The following is a 24,726-nucleotide window of genomic DNA, read 5'->3' on the forward strand; positions in this document are numbered from 1 at the left end:
CAGTGTCCCGTTGGGTGTGTGTACTGTAACGGTTTTGACTTGAGGTTATTATTTATAGGGGTGCCAGGTAGGTTGTGCCTACCAGAGAAAACATTGGTTTCTCCTTTTAGTTTGGGTGGGAATGAGTCCCATCTGGTCCGTCAAGTCTACACCAATACAAAGGACTTATGTAAAAGTCAGGATGGAAATAAACTTTTCATAAACCCTTAAAACATTGGAAAGAACTTCAAAAACAACTATACTCTTTTGCGTGGGTTGTATTAACAACATCAATGATTACACACACATATAATATAACACAATGAGTTCTGGTTCCTCCAGAAATGTCCTGTACCTCGGGCCTAAAAAGAGTCCTGCCCGGTAGAGTTCAGGGAACTCAAGTGACTTCTGTCACGCAATGTTTGTCCGTTCATTCCGTGTAGCATAAACCCAGTATTAATCATACCATCAATAGAACAATAAGTTTACCACAGAACTTTAAAGCGTATCACTCTTAATAAGTCCTCAACTACAACTAACTACATAAATCACAGTATACATCACATCAAAACAAATGAAATACCGTATACAAAAAGGTGGTAGTCAGTCGGTCAGTCAGACAATCCAATCCGCCAATAGATCTCCCGCTGAGAAAGGCCACGAAGAACGGAGAGGTGTAGTCCAGGGACGCAAAGAGTGGATCCGATCCTGGGTAAACTCTATTAGGCAACAAAACACACGTTTAACGGCAACAAAACAACGGAATAGAGAAGCTTCGGGAACTGAGGGTTGAACACATCCTCAGTCACGTCTCCATCACAACCCCCCTTTCGCGCAGCTGATGCTGGCTATTTAATTGGGAATTAAAGGGAAAGCGCCCTATTGGAAGGAGCTACACTGAGACGGTTCAGAAAAATTCAGGGCCGTCACACACCCCCTCCCCTGGAAAAAGCCGACCATTGCCCTGGAAGGCACATCTTGGTCGGGGAAACCGAGAAAGGTCTCCTCATCACTTTCCTCTACAAAAATATTCATTACTTTTTGGAGCTCACGCTCCTCAGCTGAGGGGTCACAGGCCTTAAGGTGCGAGACTTCTGGGTCTGGGAATCCGAGAAAAGTCTCCTCACTTTCCTCTTCAAAGATATCCAGGACCTTGCGGCGCTCAATCGCCTCCATTTCCTCAGCCGAGGGGTAACAGGCCTTAAGGCGTGAGACATGAACAACGCGCATATCTTCACCTGTGTCCTCTTTCACCACTCGGTAGTTCAAAGGGCCCATCTGCTCCACAATCCTATATGGTCCTTGCCATTTAGGAGCGAGCTTGGCCGAGAAGAATTGTTCAGCTTTCGAGTAAGGATGAGAGCGAAGCCACACCCGATCACGAAGCTGGAACTGCATGTCTCGTCTGTTCTTATCATAATTTCTCTTCTGCTTGAGTCGAGCCTGGATCATGTTCTTTGAGACAAGAGCTCTCAAGTCATGGAGATGGCCTACCTGGTCATAGCAAGCAGCATCTGGAGTAAGCTGCTGGGGCTGTAGCACCATATCCAAGGGTCCTCTGAGAGGACGACTTAGGTTCAGCTCTGCAGGTGTGACTCCAGTGGACTCTTGCACAGCAGAATTCAGGGCAAATCGAAACTCGTGAAGGTGCTTGTCCCAGTGTTTGTGCTGCGTCCCTACATAGGAAGCAATCATTGTCTTCAGGGTTCGATTTACTCTCTCAGTGAGATTGGTCTGTGGGTGATAGGCTGTGGTCAACTTCTGTCTCAGGTTCCATCTTTGGCAGGTCTCCTCAAAGAGATCAGAGACAAATTGGGAACCTCGATCAGACAGGATGTAATCAGGCACTCCCCAGCGAGTCAGGATCTCTTTCGTAAGGATGTTAGAGACGGTCCTTGCTGTGGCCTGACGCAGGGAAAAGAGTTCCACCCACTTTGAATAATAATCAACAAAAACAAGCATGTACACATTCTGATTGGAGCTTCTAGGAAATGGACCCATCAAATCCACTCCTAACATTTCCCAAGGTCGGGTAACCACCGTTTGCTGCAACATGCCAGCAGGCTTTCTACCTTCTGGTTTGTACATTTGACAAACCTGACAGTTTCGGATGTGTGACTTCACATCCATGCTCAGATGTGGCAAGTACAGTAACGCTTGCAACCGCTTGTAGGTTTTGAACCTGCCCAAATGACCAGCTAATGGGTCTTCATGGAAATGTTGAAGCAGTTGAAGGCGTAGAGTTTCAGGTATGTACATTTGGTAGAGTGTTCTGTGAGGTAGTTGTACAACTCTGTAGACTTTGTCTTCCATGATGGTCAGCTTTGTGGTAGGATTGACCATCTTTTCTCCATCTTCCAGGATAGTCTGGTACAAAGCCTGTACTTCTGGATCATCCTGTTGGGCTTTCCATATGGCCTCATCAGAGATGGGAAAGTCCATTTTGGGCGAGTCTCGACTGCTTGACAGGACAGTAGCACATGTAAGATGAGGGCCACCATTATCACAAGCAGGAGCTCTGGACAAGGCATCTGGAACAGTGTTGTATTTTCCTTTCCTGTATTCCACTGCAAAGGTGAACTCTTGCAACCGTAGAGCCCATCTTATGAGTCTGGTGCTTGGTTTGTTGGTCTTGAACACCCACACAAGGGAGGAATGGTCAGTGACCACAGTGAAGTGTCTACCCTCCAAGTAGTACCTCCACTTTTCCAAAGCCCAGACAACTGCAAGGCACTCTTGCTCGGTTGTGGAGTAGTTCCGTTCTGCTCCATTCAATGTCCGACTGGCGAACGCTAGCACTTCTTCAGTGCCAAGTCCAGTCGGTTGGACTAGGACAGCACCAAGTCCAACATCACTTGCATCAGTGTAAACAACAAAAGGGCAATCAAAGTTGGGATGACCTAAAATGGGAGGTGTGACGAGATGTCGTTTCAGGGTTTCAAAGGAGGTCTGGCACTCTGCCGTCCATTGGAATTTCGCTGCTTTTCGCTTCAACGCGTTGAGGGGTTCTGCCACCTGGGAGAAGTTTGACACAAACCGATGGTACCATCCAGCCATACCAAGGAACCGTTGAAGGGCCTTGAGTGTGGTTGGCACAGGGAAGTCTTGTACAGCCTTTGTCTTTTCAGAATCCACATGAATGCCGTCGAAAGACACAATATGGCCAAGGAACTTCAGGGAGGTTTGGCAGAAGTTGCTCTTCTTCATATTCAAGGTCAGACCAGCTTCTTGTAGCTTGTCCAACACTGCTTGAAGATCTTGAAAGTGTCTTTCTCTGTTCTGAGAGTAGATAATTATATTGTCCAGGTAGACGAAACAGTTCTTCCCTTTGAGCTCACCTAACGCAATCTCCATGAGTCTTTGGAAAGTGGCAGGGGCATTCTTTAATCCAAAGGGCATCACCTTAAAGGAAAACAAGCCCTCAGCACAGACAAAAGCAGTCTTGTCCTTGCTTTCCTGGTCCATCTCAACCTGCCAATAACCACTATTGAGGTCAAGGGTAGTGAACACAACAGCGCCAGACAATGACTCCAGGATCTCATGGATGGTAGGAAGAGGATAGGCATCAGTCTGAGAAACATTGTTGGTCTTCCTATAGTCCACACAAAATCTAAGACCACCAGTCTTTTTTGGGATGAGGACAACAGGAGCAGCCCAGGGAGAGGAGGAACGTTCTATTATATCTTGTGCTAACATATCATTTATGAGTCCCTTTTGGATGATTAGCTTCGCTGGGGACAAACGATATGGCTTTTGCTTGATCGGCATTTCCTGTGTAAGGAATATTTTGTGCTTCAGGAGCCCGGTGCGTCCTAGCTTTGAAGTACATACATCAGCATTATTCTGCAGCTGTTCCAACAGCCGTAACTCCTCTGGCTGTTCCAGCTGAGCTCTTCTCACAGCCTGTAAAAGGAGATCGTCAGAAGGATTATCAAGGGTTAGTGGTACCAGAGCAACGGCAGAGAAGAGTGCCACATTTGAACCCCAATCATGTAACTTTTTAGCTTCTGATTGGTGCGGTATTAACTGAAAGGAAGGGGATGTCGATGGGGGGGCGTAGGCAGTGACTCTTGGGGTTTCAGCTCTGGTTAAAGCACCCAGAGAAGGATGGTCATTGCTGCGAAGAGAGTTAGGTGTGTTGGCCTGTTGTGATTTGTGGTTTCTGGAAGGGTTTACTTGATACGGTCTTGGACATGTAGCTGAAGAATGTCCCTTTTGGCTACATCTCCAACAGAACATGAGAGGGGTCTTGGCTGGAGACTCTGGCTGTTGTTGATGGTCTGTCTTGGGCAACTGTTTGGGTGTCTGTTTCTTTCTCTGGTCATATTGCTGTTGGCATTCTCTGTCATTCTCAAACTGCTGTCCCAAGCGAACCAGTCCATCGACAGTGATGACTGTAGCATGGCCTTGTCTTGGCTGTTCAGAGGTGCCAGCTTGGCCCTCAGTGGTCTGAACAGAAGTGGACACCAGAGAAACTCTGTGTAAGGAGTTGTGCCTAATGGAGGCCATGTCCACAGACACGTCATCCAACATTTTAACACAATTAGAGAGTTCTCTCTGCAAGTGGCCTACAGTGTTAACCATGGGAGAAAAAACAGAATTAACGTCCTTGAGGACCTCAGTGTGGTGATGTTGCAGGCGCCATTGGAGAGTGGCAGTGAGTTGGTTTTGTTGGTAGTCAAACTGCCTGTCCATGGCACCAGTAATTTCCCGTCTTCCACTCTCACTGAGCTCTGTCAGCATGTGGGTTAGAGTGCTCAGTGAGTTTCTGAATTCCATGGCACTCTGTTGTTGCTCTTCCCTCAGACATTTGAAATTATGGTGGATAAGAGTTTGGAGATGTTGTTGAGTCCGACGAATATCAAGGATGTCACCTTGAAGTTGTAAGACTACAACCTCTGGAGATAAACCAGACAATGGAGGAAGGTTGGGTGTCAGAGGGAGGGCTAGCTCAGTACTTCCACACAGATCCATGTCAATAAGTGAGTAACTGGTTAGACCTCCTGTGGCCTGTGGCTCAGGCCGAGCATTCAGATTCCCAGGGCTCTGGCCCAAAGCAACTCCATTATCTCCATTCACATTATGATTTGTATTGTCAGCGTGATGGTCAGAATGGCCCTGTGTATTCCCATTGACAGGTATGACATGGATGAGCACATTATCTTGGGGTGAATCCATTGTTTTAATTCCACACAAAATATTTGCTTTGGTTAGTTCTCAATGTTGAGCTGTCCCATCTGGGGTGCCATTTTTTATGTAACGGTTTTGACTTGAGGTTATTATTTATAGGGGTGCCAGGTAGGTTGTGCCTACCAGAGAAAACATTGGTTTCTCCTTTTAGTTTGGGTGGGAATGAGTCCCATCTGGTCCGTCAAGTCTACACCAATACAAAGGACTTATGTAAAAGTCAGGATGGAAATAAACTTTTCATAAACCCTTAAAACATTGGAAAGAACTTCAAAAACAACTATACTCTTTTGCGTGGGTTGTATTAACAACATCAATGATTACACACACATATAATAATATAACACAATGAGTTCTGGTTCCTCCAGAAATGTCCTGTACCTCGGGCCTAAAAAGAGTTCTGCCCGGTAGAGTTCAGGGAACTCAAGTGACTTCTGTCACGCAATGTTTGTCCGTTCATTCCGTGTAGCATAAACCCAGTATTAATCATACCATCAATAGAACAATAAGTTTACCACAGAACTTTAAAGCGTATCACTCTTAATAAGTCCTCAACTACAACTAACTACAAAAATCACAGTATACATCACATCAAAACAAATGAAATACCGTATACAAAAAGGTGGTAGTCAGTCGGTCAGTCAGACAATCCAATCCGCCAATAGATCTCCCACTGAGAAAGGCCACGAAGAACGGAGAGGTGTAGTCCAGGGACGCAAAGAGTGGATCCGATCCTGGGTAAACTCTATTAGGCAACAAAACACACGTTTAACGGCAACAAAACAACGGAATAGAGAAGCTTCGGGAACTGAGGGTTGAACACATCCTCAGTCACGTCTCCATCACAACCCCCCTTTCGCGCAGCTGATGCTGGCTATTTAATTGGGAATTAAAGGGAAAGCGCCCTATTGGAAGGAGCTGCACTGAGACGGTTCAGAAAAATTCAGGGCCGTCACAGTACGTTCCGTCTGCTGTCCGTGACCAGTTGATCTCTTGGGCCCACACGTCTCCCTCTGGTCATCTGGGGATCGGTCGTACGGTGCGCTGTCTGACTGGGAAGTACTGGTGGCCCACTTTGGCGAAGGACGTGGGGGTTTATGCCTCCTCCTTCTCGGTGTGTGCCCACTGTAAGGCTCCGAGACACCTGCCCAGAGTTAAGTTATGTCCCTTACCCGTTCCACAATGACCTTGGTCACATCTGTCAGTGGATTTCCTAACTGATCTTCCCCCCCCTCACAGGGAAATACCACGATCCTGGTCATTGTGGATCGTTTTTCTAAGTCCTGTCTCCTCCCTCTGCCTGGTCTCTGTACGGTCCTACAGACTGCAGAGGCCCTGTTTACGCACGTCTTCCAGCACTATGGGGTGCCTGAGGGTATAGTGTCTGCTCGGGGTTCCCAGTTCACGTGAGGAGTTTGGAAGGCGTTCATGGAACGTCTGGTTGTCTCGATTAGCCTTACCTGAGGTTTTCACCCTGAGCTTAACGGGCAGGTAGAGTCAACCAGGATGTGGGCAGGTTACTGCGGTCCTATTGCCAGTGGGCAGCATTTGTGCCTTGGGCCAAGATGGCACAGAACTCGCTTCGCCACTCCTTCACTAACCTCTCCCCCTTTCAGTGCGTATTTGGGTACTAGCCGGTTCTGGCACCGTGGCATCAGGGTCAGACCGAGACTCCTGCAGTGGACGACTGGTTTAGGCATGTGGAGGAGACATGGGAGGCCATCTCCAGCGAGCTGCGCGTTCCCAGAAAGCCAGCGCGGACAGTCACCACAGTGAGACCCTGGTTTTTGCACCGGGGGGCCGGGTCTGGCTCTCGACCTGTAACCTGCCCTGCCGGAAGCTGGGTCCGCGGTTTGTGGGGCCATTTAAAGTCCTGAGGAGGGCCTCCCGGGTGGCGCAGTGGTTAAGGGCGCTGTACTGCAGCGCCAGCCTTGCCATCAGAGAATCTGGGTTCGCGCCCAGGCTCTGTCGTAACCGGCCGCGACCGGGAGGTCCGTGGGGCGACGCACAATTGACCTAGTGTCATCCGGGTTAGGGAGGGCTTGGTCTGTAGGGATGTCCTTGTCTCATCGCGCACCAGCGACTCCTGTGGCGGGACGGGCACAGGAGCGGCTGGCTTCCGGGTTGGATGTGCGCTGTGTTAAGAAGCAGTGCGGCTGGTTGGGTTGTGTATTGGAGGACGCATGACTTTCAACCTTCGTCTCTCCCGAGCCCGTACGGGAGTTGTAGCGATGAGACAAGATAGTAGCAACTACAGCAATTGGATACCATGAAATTGGGGAGAAAACGGGGTAAAAAAAAAGTCCTGAGGGAGAACGAGGTATGTTATAGATCACAGCTTCCCTCTGATTATCTTATTAACCCCTCGTTCCATGTCTCTCCTCAGGCTGGTGGTGGCTGGTCCGCTCCAGGAGTCTGAGGTGCGGGAGGTTCCTCCACCCCCTTTGGACATCGAGGGGCCCTGGCGTACATCGTTGTTCCATCCTGGATTCGAGGCGTCGGGTGGGGGGCCTTCAGTACCTCGTGGAGTGGGAGGGGTTCGGGCCGGAGAAGAGGTGCTGGGTTCCGGTTGCAGATGTTTTGGATCCTGAACTGCTGCGTGAGTTTCACCGTCGCCGGCCGGATCGCCCTGCTCCTCGTCCTCCGGGTCGTCCTCGAGGCCGGTGTTGGTGCGCCATTGGAGTCGCGTGTCGCGGTACTGTCACGACTTCTACCGAAGTCAGCTCCTCTCCTTGTTCGGGCAGCGTTCAGAGATCGACATCACCGGCTTTCTAGCCATCGCCGCTCCATTTTTCATATGTCCATTTGTCTTGTTTCCATACACACCTGGTTTTCATTTCCCCATTAAGCTACTTATATTTAACCCTCTGTTTCCCATGTTTTCTGTGTAATTGTTTTCATGTTAGGTGTTGTTAGTTTAGACGCTCTACTTTTATGTGCATTTGATTTTATGTAGTGCTCTCGGTTTTTGGAACTATAATAAAAGTGCGCCTGTTCATTATTATCTGCTCTCCTGCACTTGACTTTGCCTCCATCCTGACAGTACCTGATTTGTTATGAGGGTGTCCAGCCCCTCTCGCTCCCCTGTAATTCAACCTCTATCAAATGTGAAAGGTGCCAGGCCCGGGTGACATTTCTAAAAGTTACCAGACAGTTTAACCCTTCACCTTACCCTTGGTCTCTACCATCACTAGCTGCTCCTCTAGACTGCCATGGATACGCTGAGAAGGTTCCTTCTGTTCCCCCCCACTAGATGGTGTGCTTTCGTCCTGCTGTCTATCCACTGCAGCGCTCTGTGGGTAAAGAAGGGGGATAAAGTCAAAGATTCTTCACTTGCGTGACTAATCATTTAGTTTTAGCACACAGACATGGTATTCTTAAGCCTTAACAGTGCCATTTTCAAGTAATATCAATACACTATTTTCTCAGTCTCAAAATTAAATGTTGGGGTCCAAACCTTCTGGATGGAGAGGGAATAGGGTTACAGTTCATGGTAATGGTGAAAGGTGCCCCAGTCTTGCACACTGTTCTTTGCAAAAAATACATCAAATCCCCAGTGCCCCTCCGTTCAGGCATCTTATTGGCCTGTGTTTTCATTGTTTTGAGTGAGATCGAGAACACAATGAGGCGACAGGGAGGTTCATGTTTTTCTGAGAAGTTTAGATAAAATCTTATTTCTTCTAAGTAAAGGGAGGCAGTGCCAGGCGACGACTGAGAAAGGGCCGAAAAATTACCAGACTCCAGCCACCCGAGACATGGACTCTTCTCCATACTCCCGTCCAGCAGGTGGTTATGGTGGATCATGGCTTAGACCAACGGACTCTGAAACAGCTTCTATCTCCTGGCCATAAGACTGTTAAATGGCTAAAAAGTACTGCTCTCCCTCTCCCACAGACTATCCACACGGACTCTGTGCCCATCCACTGGTCTCTAACCACTCAGACGCACACACCTTCCCTGTCGCTCTTACTCACACACACTCACATACACCCTCACTCATTACTGACGTCACACACTTACAACCCCCCCCCACACCTATGGTTATGCTAAAATTATTATTATTGATTTGATGTATTATTACCATTCTGCTGCTGTTAATTGATTATTGATTGCTATTACCATCTATTTATCATGCTTCTGGTCACTATAACTCCTGTTTACATGTAAATGTTATCATTCAAATATTGCCATGTATTTATACACTGATTATACAAACAAGAACACCTCTTTCCATGACATAGAATGGAGGTGAAAACTATGATCCCTTATTGATGTCACCTGTCAAATCCACTTCAAACAGTGGAGATGGACAGGTTAAAGAAGGATTTTTAAACCTTTAGACATGGGCTGTGCGTTTGCCATTCAGAGGGTGAATGGCAAATATCACTGAAGTTGGAGACCTACAGTGCCTTGCGAAAGTACAGTGCCTTGCGAAAGTATTCGGCCCCCTTGAACTTTGCGACCTTTTGCCACATTTCAGGCTTCAAACATAAAGATATAAAACTGTAATTTTTGTGAAGAATCAACAACAAGTGGGACACAATCATGAAGTGGAACGACATTTATTGGATATTTCAAACTTTTTTAACAAATCAAAAACTGAAAAATTGGGCGTGCAAAATTATTCAGCCCCCTTAAGTTAATACTTTGTAGCGCCACCTTTTGCTGTGATTACAGCTGTAAGTCGCTTGGGGTATGTCTCTATCAGTTTTGCACAACAGAGACTGAAATTTTTTCCCATTCCTCCTTGCAAAACAAGCTCGAGCTCAGTGAGGTTGGATGGAGAGCATTTGTGAACAGCAGTTTTCAGTTCTTTCCACAGATTCTCGATTGGATTCAGGTCTGGACTTTGACTTGGACATTCTAACACCTGGATATGTTTATTTTTGAACCATTCCATTGTAGATTTTGCTCTATGTTTTGGATCATTGTCTTGTTGGAAGACAAATCTCCGTCCCAGTCTCAGGTCTTTTGCAGACTCCATCAGGTTTTCTTCCAGAATGGTCCTGTATTTGGCTCCATCCATCTTCCTGTTATGCAGGTGAATGAGGACCCAAAAGCAACTTGGCGAAAACTGAGTCTTTAATCCAGTAAAGTAAATCTACAATCATAAAGCATAATTCCACTCGTAATGACGAGAACAGACTGGAGACTCGATCATGAACTGCAGGTTGCCTCGGGAAGGCACTTGAACGTAGCAGACTCAGACACCTGCTCACCACGCAGCATCTGAGGGAAACACGACACGACAGGGCGATACACAGACACAGCACGGTGAACAATAGACAATGATCCGACAGGGCAGAAACGGAAAACAAGGGGAGAAATAGGGACTCTAATCAGGGGGAAAGATAGGGAACAGGTGTGGGAAGACTAAATGATTGATTAGGGGAATAGGAACAGCTGGGAGCAGGAACGGAGCGATAGAGAGAAGAGAGAGAGGGAGGAAGAGAGAAAGAGGGGAACGAACCTAAAAAGACCAGCAGGGGGAAAACGAACAGAGGGAAAAGCAAAATGACAAGACAAAATAAGACAAAACATGACAGTACCCCCCCACTCACCGAGCGCCTCCTGGCGCTCTCGAGGAGGAACACTGGCGGCAACGGAGGAAATCATAGATCACAAACGGTCCAGCACGTCCCGAGAAAGAACCCAACTCCTCTCCTCAGGACCGTAACGAAAAACGATAAAAAGGGAAACTAGGGTACTACTCTAAAAAAAAAAAAATGAGACACGGGTAGAGAACTGAAAGCTTTAGAGCAAACAGGACCAAACAGGCCAGGAGAGTAACAACTAGGGACAGACTGAGACACAGCAAGGGCAGGAACAAGAACAGGAGAGATGCGATGGCAGGGAACAGACTGAGACCCAGCAAGACCAGGAGCAGAAGCAGAAAAAAATTACCAGACTTCTTCTGCGCGCAGTCTGAACACGCAGCCACGAAACGGCGCGTGTCACGCTCCTGAGTAGGCCACCAAAACCGCTGGTGAATAGAAGCAAGCGTACCCCGAACGCCGGGATGGCCAGCTAACTTGGCAGAGTGAGCCCACTGAAGAACAGCCAGACGAGTAGAAACAGGAACGAAAAGAAGGTTACTAGGACAAGCGCGCGGCGACGCAGTGTGCGTGAGTGCTTGCTTAACCTGTCTCTCAATTCCCCAGACAGTCAACCCGACAACACGCCCAACAGGAAGGATCCCCTCGGGATCGGTAGAAGCCACAGAAGAACTAAAGAGACGGGATAAAGCATGAGGCTTGGTGTTCTTAGTACTCGGGCAATAAGAAATAACGAACTCGAAACGAGCGAAAAACAACGCCCAACGAGCATGACGCGCATTCAGTCGTTTGGCATAACGGATGTACTCAAGGTTCTTTTGGTCAGTCCAAACGACAAAAGGAACGGTCGCCCCCTCCAACCACTGTCGCCATTTGCCTAGGGCTAAACGGATGGCGAGCAGTTCGCGGTTAGCCACATCATAGTTACGTTCCGACGGTGACAGGCGATGAGAAAAATACGCACAAGGGTGGACCCCATCGTCAGTATCGGAGCGCTGGGACAGAATGGCTCCCACGCCCACCCCGACGCGTCAACCTCAACAATAAACTGTTTAGTGACGTCAGGTGCAACAAGGATAGAAGCGGATGCAAAACGCTTCTTGAAGAGATCAGAACAACAATCATACGACCGGTGAGGAGGAAGGGAGTTGGTTCTGGACCGACTGAAGACCGTGCGCAGACCATGATATTCCTCCGGCACTCCTGTCAAATCACCAGGTTCCTCCTGAGAAGAGGGGACAGAACAAACAGGAGAAATAGCAGACATTAAACACGTCACATGACAAGAAACGTTCCAGGAAAGGATAGAATTACTAGACCAATCAAAAGAAGGATTATGACACACTAGCCAGGGATGACCCAAAACAACAGGTGTAAAAGGTGAACAAAAAATCAAAAAAGAAATGGTCTCACTATGGTTACCAGATACAGTGAGGGTTAAAGGTAGTGTTTCATATAATATACTGGGGAGAGGACTACCATCCAAGGCAAACATGACCGTGGGCTCCCTAACTGTCTGAGAGGAATGTCATGTTCCCGCGCCCAGGCTTCGTCCATAAAACAGCCCTCTGCCCCAGAGTCTATTAATGCACTGCAGGAAGCTGCCGATCCGGTCCAGCGTAGATGGACCGGTAAGGTAGTACATGTACTTGACGGAGAGGACCGTCTAGTAGCGCTTATCAGTCGCCCTCCGCTTACTGATGAGCTCTGGCCTTTAACTGGACATGAAATGACAAAATGACCAGCGGAACCGCAATAGAGACAGAGGCGGTTGGTGATTCTCCGTTCCCTCTCCTTAGTCGAGATGCGAATACCCCCAGCTGCATGGGCTCAACACCTGAGTCAGTGGGGAAAGACGGTAGTGTCGGAGAGAGGGGAGACACAGTTAACGCGAGCTCTCTTCTATGAGCTCGGTGACGAAGATCTACCCGTCGTTCATTGCGAATAGCGAGTTCAATCAAAGAATCCACGCTGGATGGAACCTCCCGAGAGAGAATCTCATCCTTAACCTTAGCGTGGAGTCCCTCCAGAAAACGAGCGAGCAACGCCTGCTCGTTCCAGTTACTGGAGGCAGCAAGAGTGCGAAACTCTATAGAGTAATCCGTTATGGATCGATTACCTTGACATAGGGAAGACAGGGACCAGGAAGCTTCTTTCCCAAAAACTGAGCGATCAAAAACCCTTATCATCTCCTCTTTAAAGTTCAGATAATTGTTAGTACACTCAGCGCTTGCCTCCCAGATAGCTGTGCCCCACTGCCGAGCCCGACCAGTAAGGAGTGATTTGACGTAGGCAATCCGAGCTCTCTCTCTTGAGTATGTGTTGGGTTGGAGAGAGAACACAATATCACACTGGGTGAGAAAGGAGCGGCACTCAGTGGGCTGCCCAGAATAACATGGTGGGTTATTAACCCTAGGTTCCGGAGGCTCGGAAGAACCGGAAGTAGCTGGTGACACGAGACGAAGACTCTGATACTGTCCTGAGAGGTCGGAGACCTGAGCGGCCAGGGTCTCAACGGCATGCCGAGCAGCAGACAATTCCTGCTCGTGTCTGCCGAGCATCGCTCCCTGGAACTCGAGAGTAGAGTAGAGAGAATCCATAGTCGCTGGGTCCATTCTTGGTCGGATCATTCTGTTATGCAGGTGAATGAGGACCCAAAAGCAACTTGGCGAAAACTGAGTCTTTAATCCAGTAAAGTAAATCTACAATCATAAAGCATAATTCCACTCGTAATGACGAGAACAGACTGGAGACTCGATCATGAACTGCAGGTTGCCTCGGGAAGGCACTTGAACGTAGCAGACTCAGACACCTGCTCACCACGCAGCATCTGAGGGAAACACGACACGACAGGGCGATACACAGACACAGCACGGTGAACAATAGACAATGATCCGACAGGGCAGAAACGGAAAACAAGGGGAGAAATAGGGACTCTAATCAGGGGGAAAGATAGGGAACAGGTGTGGGAAGACTAAATGATTGATTAGGGGAATAGGAACAGCTGGGAGCAGGAACGGAGCGATAGAGAGAAGAGAGAGAGGGAGGAAGAGAGAAAGAGGGGAACGAACCTAAAAAGACCAGCAGGGGGAAAACGAACAGAGGGAAAAGCAAAATGACAAGACAAAATAAGACAAAACATGACACTTCCCATCAATTTTAACCATCTTCCCTGTCCCTGCAGAAGAAAAGCAGGCCCAAACCATGATGCTGCCACCACCATGTTTGACAGTGGGGATGGTGTGTTCAGGGTGATGGGCTGTGTTGCTTTTACGCCAAACATAACATTTTGCATTGTTTCCAAAAAGTTCAATTTTGGTTTCATCTGACCAGAGCACCTTCTTCTACATGTTTGGTGTGTCTCCCAGGTGGCTTGTGGCAAACTTTAAACAACATTTAACATTTACATTTAAGTCATTTAGCAGACGCTCTTATCCAGAACGACTTACAAATTGGTGCATTCACCTTATGACATCCAGTGGAACAGTCACTTTACAATAGTGCAATAGTGCAATAGTGCATCTAAACAACACTTTTTATGGATATCTTTAAGAAATGGCTTTCTTCTTGCCACTCTTCCATAAAGGCCAGATTTGTGCAATATACGACTGATTGTTGTCCTATGGACAGAGTGATCATGGGCCTCTTGGCTGCATCTCTGATCAGTCTTCTCCTTGTATGAGCTTAAAGTTTAGAGGGACGGCCAGGTCTTGGTAGATTTGCAGTGGTCTGATACTCCTTCCATTTCAATATTATCGCTTGCACAGTGCTCCTTGGGATGTTTAAAGCTTGGGAAATCTTTTTGTATCCAAATCCGGCTTTAAACTTCTTCACAACAGTATCTCGGACCTGCCTGGTGTGTTCCTTGTTCTTCATGATGCTCTCTGCACTTTTAACGGACCTCTGAGACTATCACAGTGCAGGTGCATTTATACGGAGACTTGATTACACACAGCTGGATTGTATTTATCATCATTAGTCATTTAGGTCAACATTGGATCATTCAGAGATCCTCACTGAACTTCTGGAGAGAGTTTGCTGCACTGAAAGTAAAGGGGCTGAATAATTTTGAATACTTTCGCAAGGCACTGTATATCTCCCTCACTAACTTTAAGTGTCAGCTGTCAGAGCAGCTTACCAATCGCTGCAGCTGTACACAGCCCATCTGTAAATAGCCCATCCAACCAACTACCTACAGTGGGGCAAAAAAGTATTTAGTCAGCCACCAATTGTGCTAGTTCTCCCACTTAAAAAATGAGAGAGGCCTGTAATTTTCATCATAGGTACACTTCAACTATGACAGACAAAATGAGAAAAAAATCCAGAAAATCACATTGTAGGATTTTTAATGAATTTATTTGCAAATTATGGTGGAAAATAAGTATTTGGCCACCTACAAACAAGCAAGATTTCTGGCTCTCACAGACCTGTAACTTCTTCTTTAAGAGGCTCCTCTGTCCTCCACTCGTTACCTGGATTAATGGCACCTGTTTGAACTTGTTATCAGTATAAAAGACACCTGTCCACAACCTCAAACAGTCACACTCCAAACTCCACTATGGCCAAGACCAAAGAGCTGTCAAAGGACACCAGAAACAAAATTGTAGACCTGCACCAGGCTGGGAAGACTGAACCTGCAATAGGTAAGCAGCTTGGTTTGAAGAAATCAACTGTGGGAGCAATTATTAGGAAATGGAGACATACAAGACCACTGATAATCTCCATCGATCTGGGGCTCCACGCAAGATCTCACCCCGTGGGGTCAAAATAATCACAAGAAGGTGAGCAAAAATCCCAGAACCACACGGGGGGGGGGACCTAGTGAATGACCTGCAGAGAGCTGGGACCAAAGTAACAAATCCTACCATCAGTAACACACTATGCCGCCAGGGACTCAAATCCTGCAGTGCCAGACGTGTCCACCTGCTTAAGCCAGTACATGTCCAGGCCCGTCTGAAGTTTGCTAGAGAGCATTTGGCTGATCCAGAAGAAGATTGGGAGAATGTCATACGGTCAGATGAAACCAAAATATAACTTTTTGGTAAAAACTCAACTTGTCGTGTTTGGAGGACTAAGAATGCTGAGTTGCATACAAAGAACACCATACCTACTGTGAAGCATGGGGGTGGAAACATCATGCTTTGGGGCTGTTTTTCTGCAAAGGGACCAGGACGACTGATCCGTGTAAAGGAAAGAATGAATGGGGCCATGTATCGTGAGATTTTGAGTGAAAATCTCCTTCCATCAGCAAGGGCATTGAAGATAAAATGTGGCTGGGTCTTTCAGCAAACACATCGCCCGGGCAACGAAGGAGTTGCTTCATAAGAATCATTTCAAGGTCCTGGAGTGGCCTAGCCAGTCTCCAGATCTCAACCCCATAGAAAATCTTTGGAGGGAGTTAAAAGTCTGTGTTGCCCAGAAACAGCCCCAAAACATCATTGCTCTAGAGGAGATCTGCATGGAGGAATGGACCAAAATACCAGCAACAGTGTGTGAAAACCTTGTGAAGACTTACAGAAAAAGTTTGACCTCTGTCTTTGCCAACAAAGGGTATATAACAAAGTATTGAGATAAACTTTTGTTATTGACCAAATACTTATTTTCCACCATAATTTGCAAATAAATTAATAAAAAATCCTACAATGTGATTTCCTTGATTTTTTTCTTCTCATTTTGTCTGTCATAGTTGAAGTGTACCTATGATGAAAATTACAATCTCTCATCTTTTTAAGTGGGAGAACTTGCACAATTGGTGGCTGACTAAATACTTTTTGCCCCACTGTATCTCATCGCCCTGTTTGTTTTGGTTTTTCTGCTCATTTGCACACCAGTATTTCTACTTGCACATCCTCATCTGCACATCTACCACTCCAGTGTAAATTGCTGAATTGTGATTACTTTGCCACTATAGGCCTATTTATTGCCTTACCTCCTTACTACATTTGCACACACTTGTACATAGATTTTTCTACTGTGTTATTGACTGTACATATGTTTATCCCATGTGTAACTCTGTGTTGTTGTTTTTGTTGTACTGCTTTGCTTTATCTTGGCCAGGTCACAGTTGTAAATGAGAACTTGTTCTCAACTGGCCTACCTGGTTAAACAAAGGTGAAATAAAAATAAAAATGTAAAAAACATTTGAATGGCAATAACATAGCCTTGTCCCAGATCTGTTTGTGAAGTCTTGCCAGATCCTATGGTGGTTGTAATGTCATGGCTACCAATAGCATGGGATGTAGAGTCAGTCTTACCAGTTGGTCAGACACTGGTGGTCTGTCTGAGGACACAGGTTGGAGGAGGGGGGCAGTTGGGGGCTCCTGCACGCGTGGAGGAGGCAGGAGCGGTGTAGGATCCCCAGTCAGCTCCGCATCCACAGACATGTGTGGAGGAGGCAGGAGAGGTGTAGGATCCTCAGTCAGCTCAGCATCCACAGACACGTGTGGAGGAGGCAAGAGAGGTGTAAGATCCTTAGTCAGCTCAGCATCCACAGACAAGTGTGGAGGAGGCAGGAGAGGTGTAGGATCCTCAGTCAGCTCAGCATCCACAGACACGTGTGGAGGAGGCAAGTGAGGTGTAGGATCCTCAGTCATCTCAGCATCCACAGACACATGTGGAGGAGGCAAGTGAGGTGTAAGATCCTCAGTCATCTCAGCATCCACAGACACATGTGGAGGAGGCAGGAGCGGTGTAGGATCCTCAGTCAGCTCAGAATCCACAGATACGTGTGGAGGAGGCAAGAGAGGTGTAAGATCCTCAGTCAGCTCAGCATCCACAGACACAGGAGGAGGGGGAGGAAGGAGCTCTGTGAGGAAGAGGTTCAAGAGGTTTTTGTGGTTTTTGAGGTTCTCTGTATTGATATGAAAGTTGCAGTAATCATCATCACAAACCTGTCTGTCAACATGTTCTTTATACAATGTATGTATTTTGTTATCATTCATAACAATACAATTATATGTAAATGGTCATATCTAAAAAAATACAGATTTTGTAATACATGTATTGAATTCATCATTGGCTTTGATACACTGATTGGTTAGAGGTGATCCAATCGCTGATTACTTTGTTTTGTACAACCACCCTTACATGTATTGACTACTCCTGGTTACCTTCAGGACCCTTGTCTGCTTCTGTCTGTTGCTGCTGTGTGTCTCCCAGACCCCGGCTGAGGTCAGGGGTCACTGGGCTGGCTGGAGTTCTGGGCTCCGAGTGTCTGGCCAGGGAAGGTGTGAAGCTCTGGGCCCCTTCGTGTGTACTGCCCCGGGACTCAGATGGAGCCCTGTCCTGTCTGTGAATTGTGCCTTACTGTGTGCCACTGACACTAAGTTTACGAGTACTGCTGTCCTCAGGGCCAACCCGCATGGCTGTACGTGGCATGTCATTGGCGGTGGCGCTGTGTGTGCATGTGTGTTGGTGCTGTGTGACTGTGGCTTTGAAAGGGGATGCCAGCTTAATAAAGAAGGAGGATACCATCCTGTTATGTGGAGTAGCCGATGCCATGATGCTGAAACACACATAATGCCACAGACCGTTGTCAGGTACAACATTAAACACACTAAACAACATAGTATTTATTTGATTCAAATTCAATAAGCTGATTCAACTTCCCACTGTAAATAACACGTGAGGGACAAGCTAAACATACAGTGGCCACTATTGAACACACTGAGGACTGATGCTGGTAAATTCCTGTGAGAGGTGTGATGTGAATGCTTAGTTGTCAGTCTGATTTCAACACTCCCACTCATAGCTACGTGAACGTATTGCAGTATGTATGCCTGATCTGTGTTAGGGCACAGAATGTTTACGTCTACTATGAAGAAATAGCCTGTCATTGTCACCACCTTTATTTCTTAAAGGTGTAGTGGTATTCATCCTCTATGTCAACTTTTTACACCAGTTGACCGACCTTAACCTGTACATTTACACACCACATTTCACCTGTTTCACTCCCTCATAATGTACATAAATGTACGCAGACATAAAAGCATTTATAAAATATGTATACATACGGTATGCTGTGCTTGTATGAAAAACATTGCCTGGCTAACAAAACTCCCTGCTCTGGCAAAACGCTACGCTCACGGACATTCCTTTATTTTCCTCAATGAGTCTGGGTCTGAGTACCTCCCTGACTACTTCTAGAATGCAAACATATTCTGTTCTGATATAACCATTCTGATTGGGCCCAGAAAATGTATGGGTGGGCCAGAGCCAGCCCAGAACACATGGGTAAAGAGGCGTTTTGAAAATTCATCATTGGCTTTGATACACTGATTGGTTAGAGATGATCCAATCGCTGACTACTTTGTTTTGTACAACAACCCTTATTTTGACGTCACCACAAACAACTTCAATGATGGCAATCTGACAAGTATATAGTTACCATAGAGCAGAGGAATAATTCAGTTTGAGTCGTCAGGCAATGAAAAACATACTCAAACAGTCGAAAATACACACATAAATGAGTACACACACGTTCACACACGCGCGCACGCACACACGCACACGCACGCACACACACGCACGCACACACACACACACACACACGCACGCACACACACACACACACACACACACACACACACACACACACACACACACACACACACACTCAAGCACTAAGACTTGCATCCTCTCTGTTGCCAAACTACTTTGAAATGAGGCCCCTAATAATTAGTGCAAATCAGTTTCTACTGGTTAATTGTATACCTGCCTGGAAAATGTGGACGTGAGAAAAGGAGAGAGAGAGAGAGAGAGAGAGAGAGAGAGAGAGAGAGAGAGAGAGAGAGAGAGAGAGAGAGAGAGAAAGAGAGAGAGAGAGAGAGAGAGAGAGAGAGAGAAAGGAGAGAGAGAGAGAGAGAAGAGAGAGAAAAGGAGAGAGAGAGAGAGAGAGAGAGAGAGAGAGAGAGAGAGAGAGAGAAAGAGAGAGAGAGAGAGAGAGAGAGAGAGAGAGAGAGAGAGAGAGAGAGAGAGAGAGAGAGAGAGAGAGAGAGAGAGAGAGAGAGAGAGAGAGAGAGAGAGAGAGAGAGAGAGAGAGAGAGAGAGAGGAGCTGCCAGAAGGGGAGCTGGGTCAGGGGTCTGTGTTGTTCCAGTGTCTGACAAATGGAATGCTACTCTGTGGTGATGTCACAGGTGCAGGAGGGCATACCCAGTTATGACATCAGCCCCTAAAATCTAGGCCCCTCCACCACAACTTCCCTTCATCAAGAACCCAGATGCAGAAAGGGGGAAATGGACAACACAACTCTAATACTTCTATAAGAGAAGAGATGGCCATTGTAGGAAAACAGCACATAATGTTACATCACTTTGAAATAGATCGCCTTTTGGTTTATTCAGTACAAATAGGGCGACTCCAAGGGAAACACAAACAGGATGATGATGATGAACATTTCACAACAAGTGTGTTTGTAAAAGGACAGAAAAGGCATGATTTGCATTTTAGAAACCATTTGCGTGGCCTTGGCCACAAATAAAACCCTGTTTTCAACTTTAATCTGGTTTTATTCGCAACTATTTAAAACCCTAGACATAACGCTGGCATCATAAACCAAATAATGGTCTAATTGCTCTTTCGTTTAGTTGATAAAGCATGACTCCTGTCTGTACTTCCTGTTTGACTGTAAGTCGCCCAGGACAAGAACATCTGCTAAATTACTAAAATGTAAATCTACTAGGATTGCGCAACAGGGTGATGACTACTTTTTGAAGGGACGAGGTACACCCAGTAGAGACAACAGTTACCACACACCTTTCCCTCTGGTCTTTGAACCTCAGTTCATCCATATCTTCAACCCTCTCCTTCTCATCATTCCCCCATTTGACTTACCATTCAACCACTTCCTTACCACCTTCTATCTTTCACTGTATACTCACCCCTCTTAAATAATAGAAATGATCATCACAGTTGTTATAGTTTGAATAGTCAACTCGGGACATCTGGTAAATAGACTACAACTCCTAGCTACAGCTCAAATCTATACCGTATCTATACCATACAGTGTCATGTAAGCCACTTAGCCAGAGAACAAACTGTATATTTGTGGCTCTAGCAACCACGTCCTTGTCACTGTGGTAATAGACTGGTTAATAATTCAAGAGAAGACAGAGGAAAGAAACAACAGATCTTGTGTAAACAGGTTTAGGTCTTCCTTCACTGGTCCAAAACCACACAGTGTCATAACAAGGTCATAAACAACAATTCATATTTTAATATTGCTATGATTTATGACAAAAATGGTGTACGTCTATGGGACAAAACAGTATCAATGATTAATATGTGTAAATGGGGACATTATTGGATTTCAACATATCACAGAGTGAGACAGGCCAGTAGATGGCTGTATTTGAAGAACAAGTTATTTTTCTCGATCTGAGGTAGAGTGAAACAGGAACTGGTCTGTGTTGTGGTATTCTGCAGCCTGATAGTCTCTCTGTGTGTCTCTGTCTGATGACATGGAGCACAGGCTTCTCCTTGGTGACATGTGCTGCTGTGTGTTGCTGGAGTGCTGGGCAGATCTGCTGGGAATGTCTTCTTTTGCTTCCACCTAAAAAGCAATAGAACAAAAGAGAATACTGACATGAAGATACAGAAAATGATTTGGAATCAATTATTACCGTATGATCACAAAAGTCTGTGCCATAAGAGCGGAAGAATCTTTCCCGTTTTGTGTTTTCTCCCCGTTCTCTAAAGGTCCTTGAAGCAGAAATGAAAAGTCTGTGCCATTAGAGGTATTGTGTTTTCTCCCCGGTCCCTAAAGGTCCTTGAAGCAGAAATGAAAAGTCTGTGCCATTAGAGGTATTGTGTTTTCTCCCCGGTCCCTAAAGGTCCTTGAAGCAGAAATGAAAAGTCTGTGCCATTAGAGGTATTGTGTTTTCTCCCCGGTCCCTAAAGGTCCTTGAAGCAGAAATGAAAAGTCTGTGCCATTAGAGGTATTGTGTTTTCTCCCCGGTACCTAAAGGTCCTTGAAGCAGAAATGAAAAGTCTGTGCCATTACAGGTATTGTGTTTTCTCCCCGGTCCCTAAAGGTCCTTGAAGCAGAAATGAAAGAGAAAACATAACCGATTTCAACTAAATTATTGATGCATTCTATTATTGATGCTCATTCTAACATTCTTCTTGTAAGCAAAGCTTTATAAAATCTTCTACGGCAAAGTTATGACAGACGAGAAGCTGCATGTATGTAATTACAGACAAGTTTACTAACAAATAGCCTACCCAATGTTGGCAGAAATATTATCTTGGCTTTTTAGAAAAATGTCTAGGTTTAAACTATTGTTTTCCCGCACCCCTGTGAAATGATTTTGCTGTCCCTGCAGAGAGAGAAAGAGAAAATGAAAAAGAGAGAGAGACAGAGAGAGAGAGAGAGACAGAGAGAGAGAGAGAGAGAGCGAGAGAGAGAGAGAGAGAGAGAGAGAGAGAGAGAGAGAGAGAGAGAGAGAGGTGAGCAAACACAGAGCAAGAGTGAGATGTGTACAGGCTGTGGAGCCACATTAACCTGGGTCAGGGCTTGGAGGAGGTCATGAGAAGGTAAGAGACAGACAAATTCCCCCAGGAAGGTGATGAGGATGTGGAGCATGTCGGTCCAGCGGCCCACCATCAGCATGAGCACCAGCAGGGCTCCCAGACGCAAAGCCACCGTGTGCAGCAAGGCCTCACTGCCAGGGCGTCGATTCCGCTCCTCTGTGGAGGGCAATAGAGAAGACAATGAACAAATGTGACACTACTAGGGTGCTAGATAAATGTATACTGATAATGTACATTTGTACATACACTGTATATCAACTGTATATTTGTAGAGCCACTGCTCAATCTCTTATAGCTCTATGCTCACTCTACCTATTTGTATATAATGTATGTAAACGCTGTGTAAACTCCACTGTCTGTATTCTGTCTCTAATTGTTGTCTATCACTAGCAGCACGATATCACCAAGTAAAATTCAGGTATGTGTAAATGTACATGGCAAATAAAGGTGATTCTGTTCAGTAGGGCACACTGCAAAGTTTTGTGACTGAACATGAAAATATGTGTTCTTATTGGACAAATTGAGGTAGTACGTGCCCCATTACACTCTGTTGTGAAATGTTTCCTCACTACTGAACACGACCCTGATCTTATAGAGGCTATTCTACTTGTTGTGGTGCTACTTCTCTCAATTGATTGATTCAACTCAATGGAAATCAAGTCAATCTAAGTGATGCATCACCTTGGACATAGACCACCAACAGGGTGTAGCAGATGGTCAGTGGTGTCCAGAACCTCAGAGACTCCGCCTCGGACAGGAAGTGGTGGTGCACGGTGGCGAGGCCGGCCACGCCAGCCACAGCAAAAGCCAGGAGCACGGCTCTCTGCAGCGAGGGGAGCAGGGAGTGGCCGGAGTTCAGGAGGGTGATGCAGACCCCACAGTAACGCTGGGAGCTGTGTATGTGGTAGAGCCTGGAGACGTGGCCCCAGAGAAAGTGGCAGTGACCTGCCAGCAGCCAGCTGAGACCGGCCGCCAGCAAGAGGCTGAGTGAGCGATGGGGAGCCCCCTCCTGGAGGAAGTGGAGACTGCAGCTCAGAGCACAGCCTAGAGAAAACTGGCACTGGACCAGCATGAGCTTGGTGCTGCCTGGGAGGACATCCTGGGTGGGTGGGTGGGTGGGGGCAAGGGCAGGCAGGCAGGCAGGGGCAGGCAGCAGGCAGGCGGGGCAGGGGCAGGCAGGCAGGCAGGCAGGCAGGCAGGCAGGCAGGCAGGCAGGCAGGCAGGCAGGCAGGCAGGCAGGCAGACAGACAGACAGATTAATGCATGGATTAAGGAATACATTTATAGAACAATGAATGACAATATTCCCCCAAAACAAAACACAAAAATAACACTGGTGTACCATATTTACAAAAGGAATCAAAAAACAATATTAAACACACTGTGTTGATGTGTGCGTGTTTGTGTGTGTCTCACCGGTCCTGCAGTGATCCAGGCAGCGACGGCTCTGAGGGAGAACTCCAGGACCACTAGAGAGGAGACCCGGGGGCCGACCAGAGACAGGAGGCCAGTCAGGAACCAAAACTGCAGCACACCACTCAACCCATGTCCCCCCAAAGGCTTGTTCCCTGCTGCAGGCGAAGACTCTGACCTTCCCTTGTCTTTACTGTCCCCATTATATTCAGAGCCACTGCTACAGGGGAGAGATTAAGTTAAGTGTACACCAGTAACCTTGTACACATATGCACTATCGCATACAACATTGCATTTGATGTAAGCATTATTGAACACAGGTTATTCATGAACACCGTAGAGGTTATTTATTGTTTTGAGACAATATATATTAAAAAGCAACAGTATCTCACCTGATTGACTGAAGGAGTAGGTGAACTCTCATGAGATTATAGAACACTGAGATTCCACACGCACCAACCAGACCTGAGGAACACAAGCACAGACGCGCGCGTTACTATCAGCATCACCAATAAAGTTTCTGAACATGATCGTTTCATCATCACCACCACCATAATTCAAGGACTTAATTAATATGAAACCGGTGCAATAACATAGACGCGAACGGATAAATGCATAACCGTATAGCGACCCACCTTGCAATACACAGTCAAAAGGGTTGGAGTCAAATGGCAGCCACGCCGGGATCCACGCTAGCCAATTGGAGGGAGACATTGACATTTTTTCGTTTTTTCTGACTGGCACGATGCGCGCAAGTATGTGTTATGCATCCAATGCTAGAAACCTCGATCCAAAATGTACAGTGATATTGCCATTGATTAGAAACGCAGTGACGAAGTAGGAGGTATTAGTATCCTTTCCTTCGCAACACGAAACTCTTCAGATGCTTGTCATGTTGCCTTCATTTTCACCGTATTGATCTCTTCGTGTTGAAGGTTCAAAGGTCGTATGATTGTGGTCTGACGTGTGCCCCCCTGTCCGAGGAGGCCTAGATGTTTCGTGATCAAAAGGGGTTGCAAAATAGATGATTGTCTGAAATCGCATCAAGGGATTCTGCTAGAT

At 46.5% G+C, this 24,726-nt stretch overlaps 2 protein-coding genes across 4 annotated transcripts in view; one reads left to right on the forward strand and one right to left on the reverse strand.

The window, feature by feature from the left end:
- The window catches only part of LOC124028507 (chromobox protein homolog 2-like), a 13,183-nt gene extending 3,758 nt beyond the window's left edge, over positions 1-9,425 (forward strand). Inside the window, exons 2-3 of one of the 2 annotated variants that reach the window (XM_046340553.1) lie at positions 7,553-7,765; positions 8,852-9,425. In XM_046340553.1, coding sequence (XP_046196509.1) covers positions 7,553-7,765; positions 8,852-9,216 — 578 coding nt within the window. In that variant the 3' untranslated portion in view covers positions 9,217-9,425. Of the gene's footprint in view, positions 1-7,552; positions 8,122-8,851 lie in introns of those variants that run through there. The other variant, XM_046340559.1, reaches the window with a different exon arrangement.
- A 10,787-nt stretch (positions 9,426-20,212) lies between these two features.
- Positions 20,213-24,608, reverse strand: LOC124028477 (transmembrane protein 82-like). 2 transcript variants are annotated; one of them, XM_046340527.1, is made up of 6 exons: positions 24,300-24,608; positions 24,057-24,129; positions 23,668-23,881; positions 22,933-23,350; positions 22,223-22,407; positions 20,213-21,271 (listed from the first exon to the last, which is right to left on the reverse strand). In XM_046340527.1, exons 1-6 carry the CDS (start codon positions 24,382-24,384, stop codon positions 21,083-21,085), a joined length of 1,164 nt encoding a protein of 387 aa, XP_046196483.1. In that variant the 5' UTR covers positions 24,385-24,608; the 3' UTR covers positions 20,213-21,082. The 2 variants fall into 2 exon arrangements, with proteins under 2 accessions (XP_046196483.1, XP_046196479.1); XM_046340523.1 differs by having other exon boundaries at positions 23,668-23,884; positions 24,300-24,605.
- Positions 24,609-24,726: the final 118 nt, after the last annotated feature.

The sequence above is a fragment of the Oncorhynchus gorbuscha genome, linkage group LG03 (assembly GCF_021184085.1).
Source record: "Oncorhynchus gorbuscha isolate QuinsamMale2020 ecotype Even-year linkage group LG03, OgorEven_v1.0, whole genome shotgun sequence".
Classification (NCBI taxonomy): Eukaryota; Metazoa; Chordata; class Actinopteri; order Salmoniformes; family Salmonidae; genus Oncorhynchus; species Oncorhynchus gorbuscha.

Excerpts from the sequence above, each read along its gene's own strand:
- LOC124028477 (XM_046340523.1), bottom strand. The coding sequence starts at position 24,384 with ATGTCAATGTCTCCCTCCAATTGGCTAGCGTGGATCCCGGCGTGGCTG. Across the intron at positions 22,408-22,932 it reads GTTGGTGGTCTATGTCCAAG|AGGAGCGGAATCGACGCCCT; the intron begins GTGATGCATCAC and ends TGCCCTCCACAG. Across the intron at positions 21,272-22,222 it reads TCCTCCAAGCCCTGACCCAG|GTGGAAGCAAAAGAAGACAT; the intron begins GTTAATGTGGCT and ends ATTGCTTTTTAG.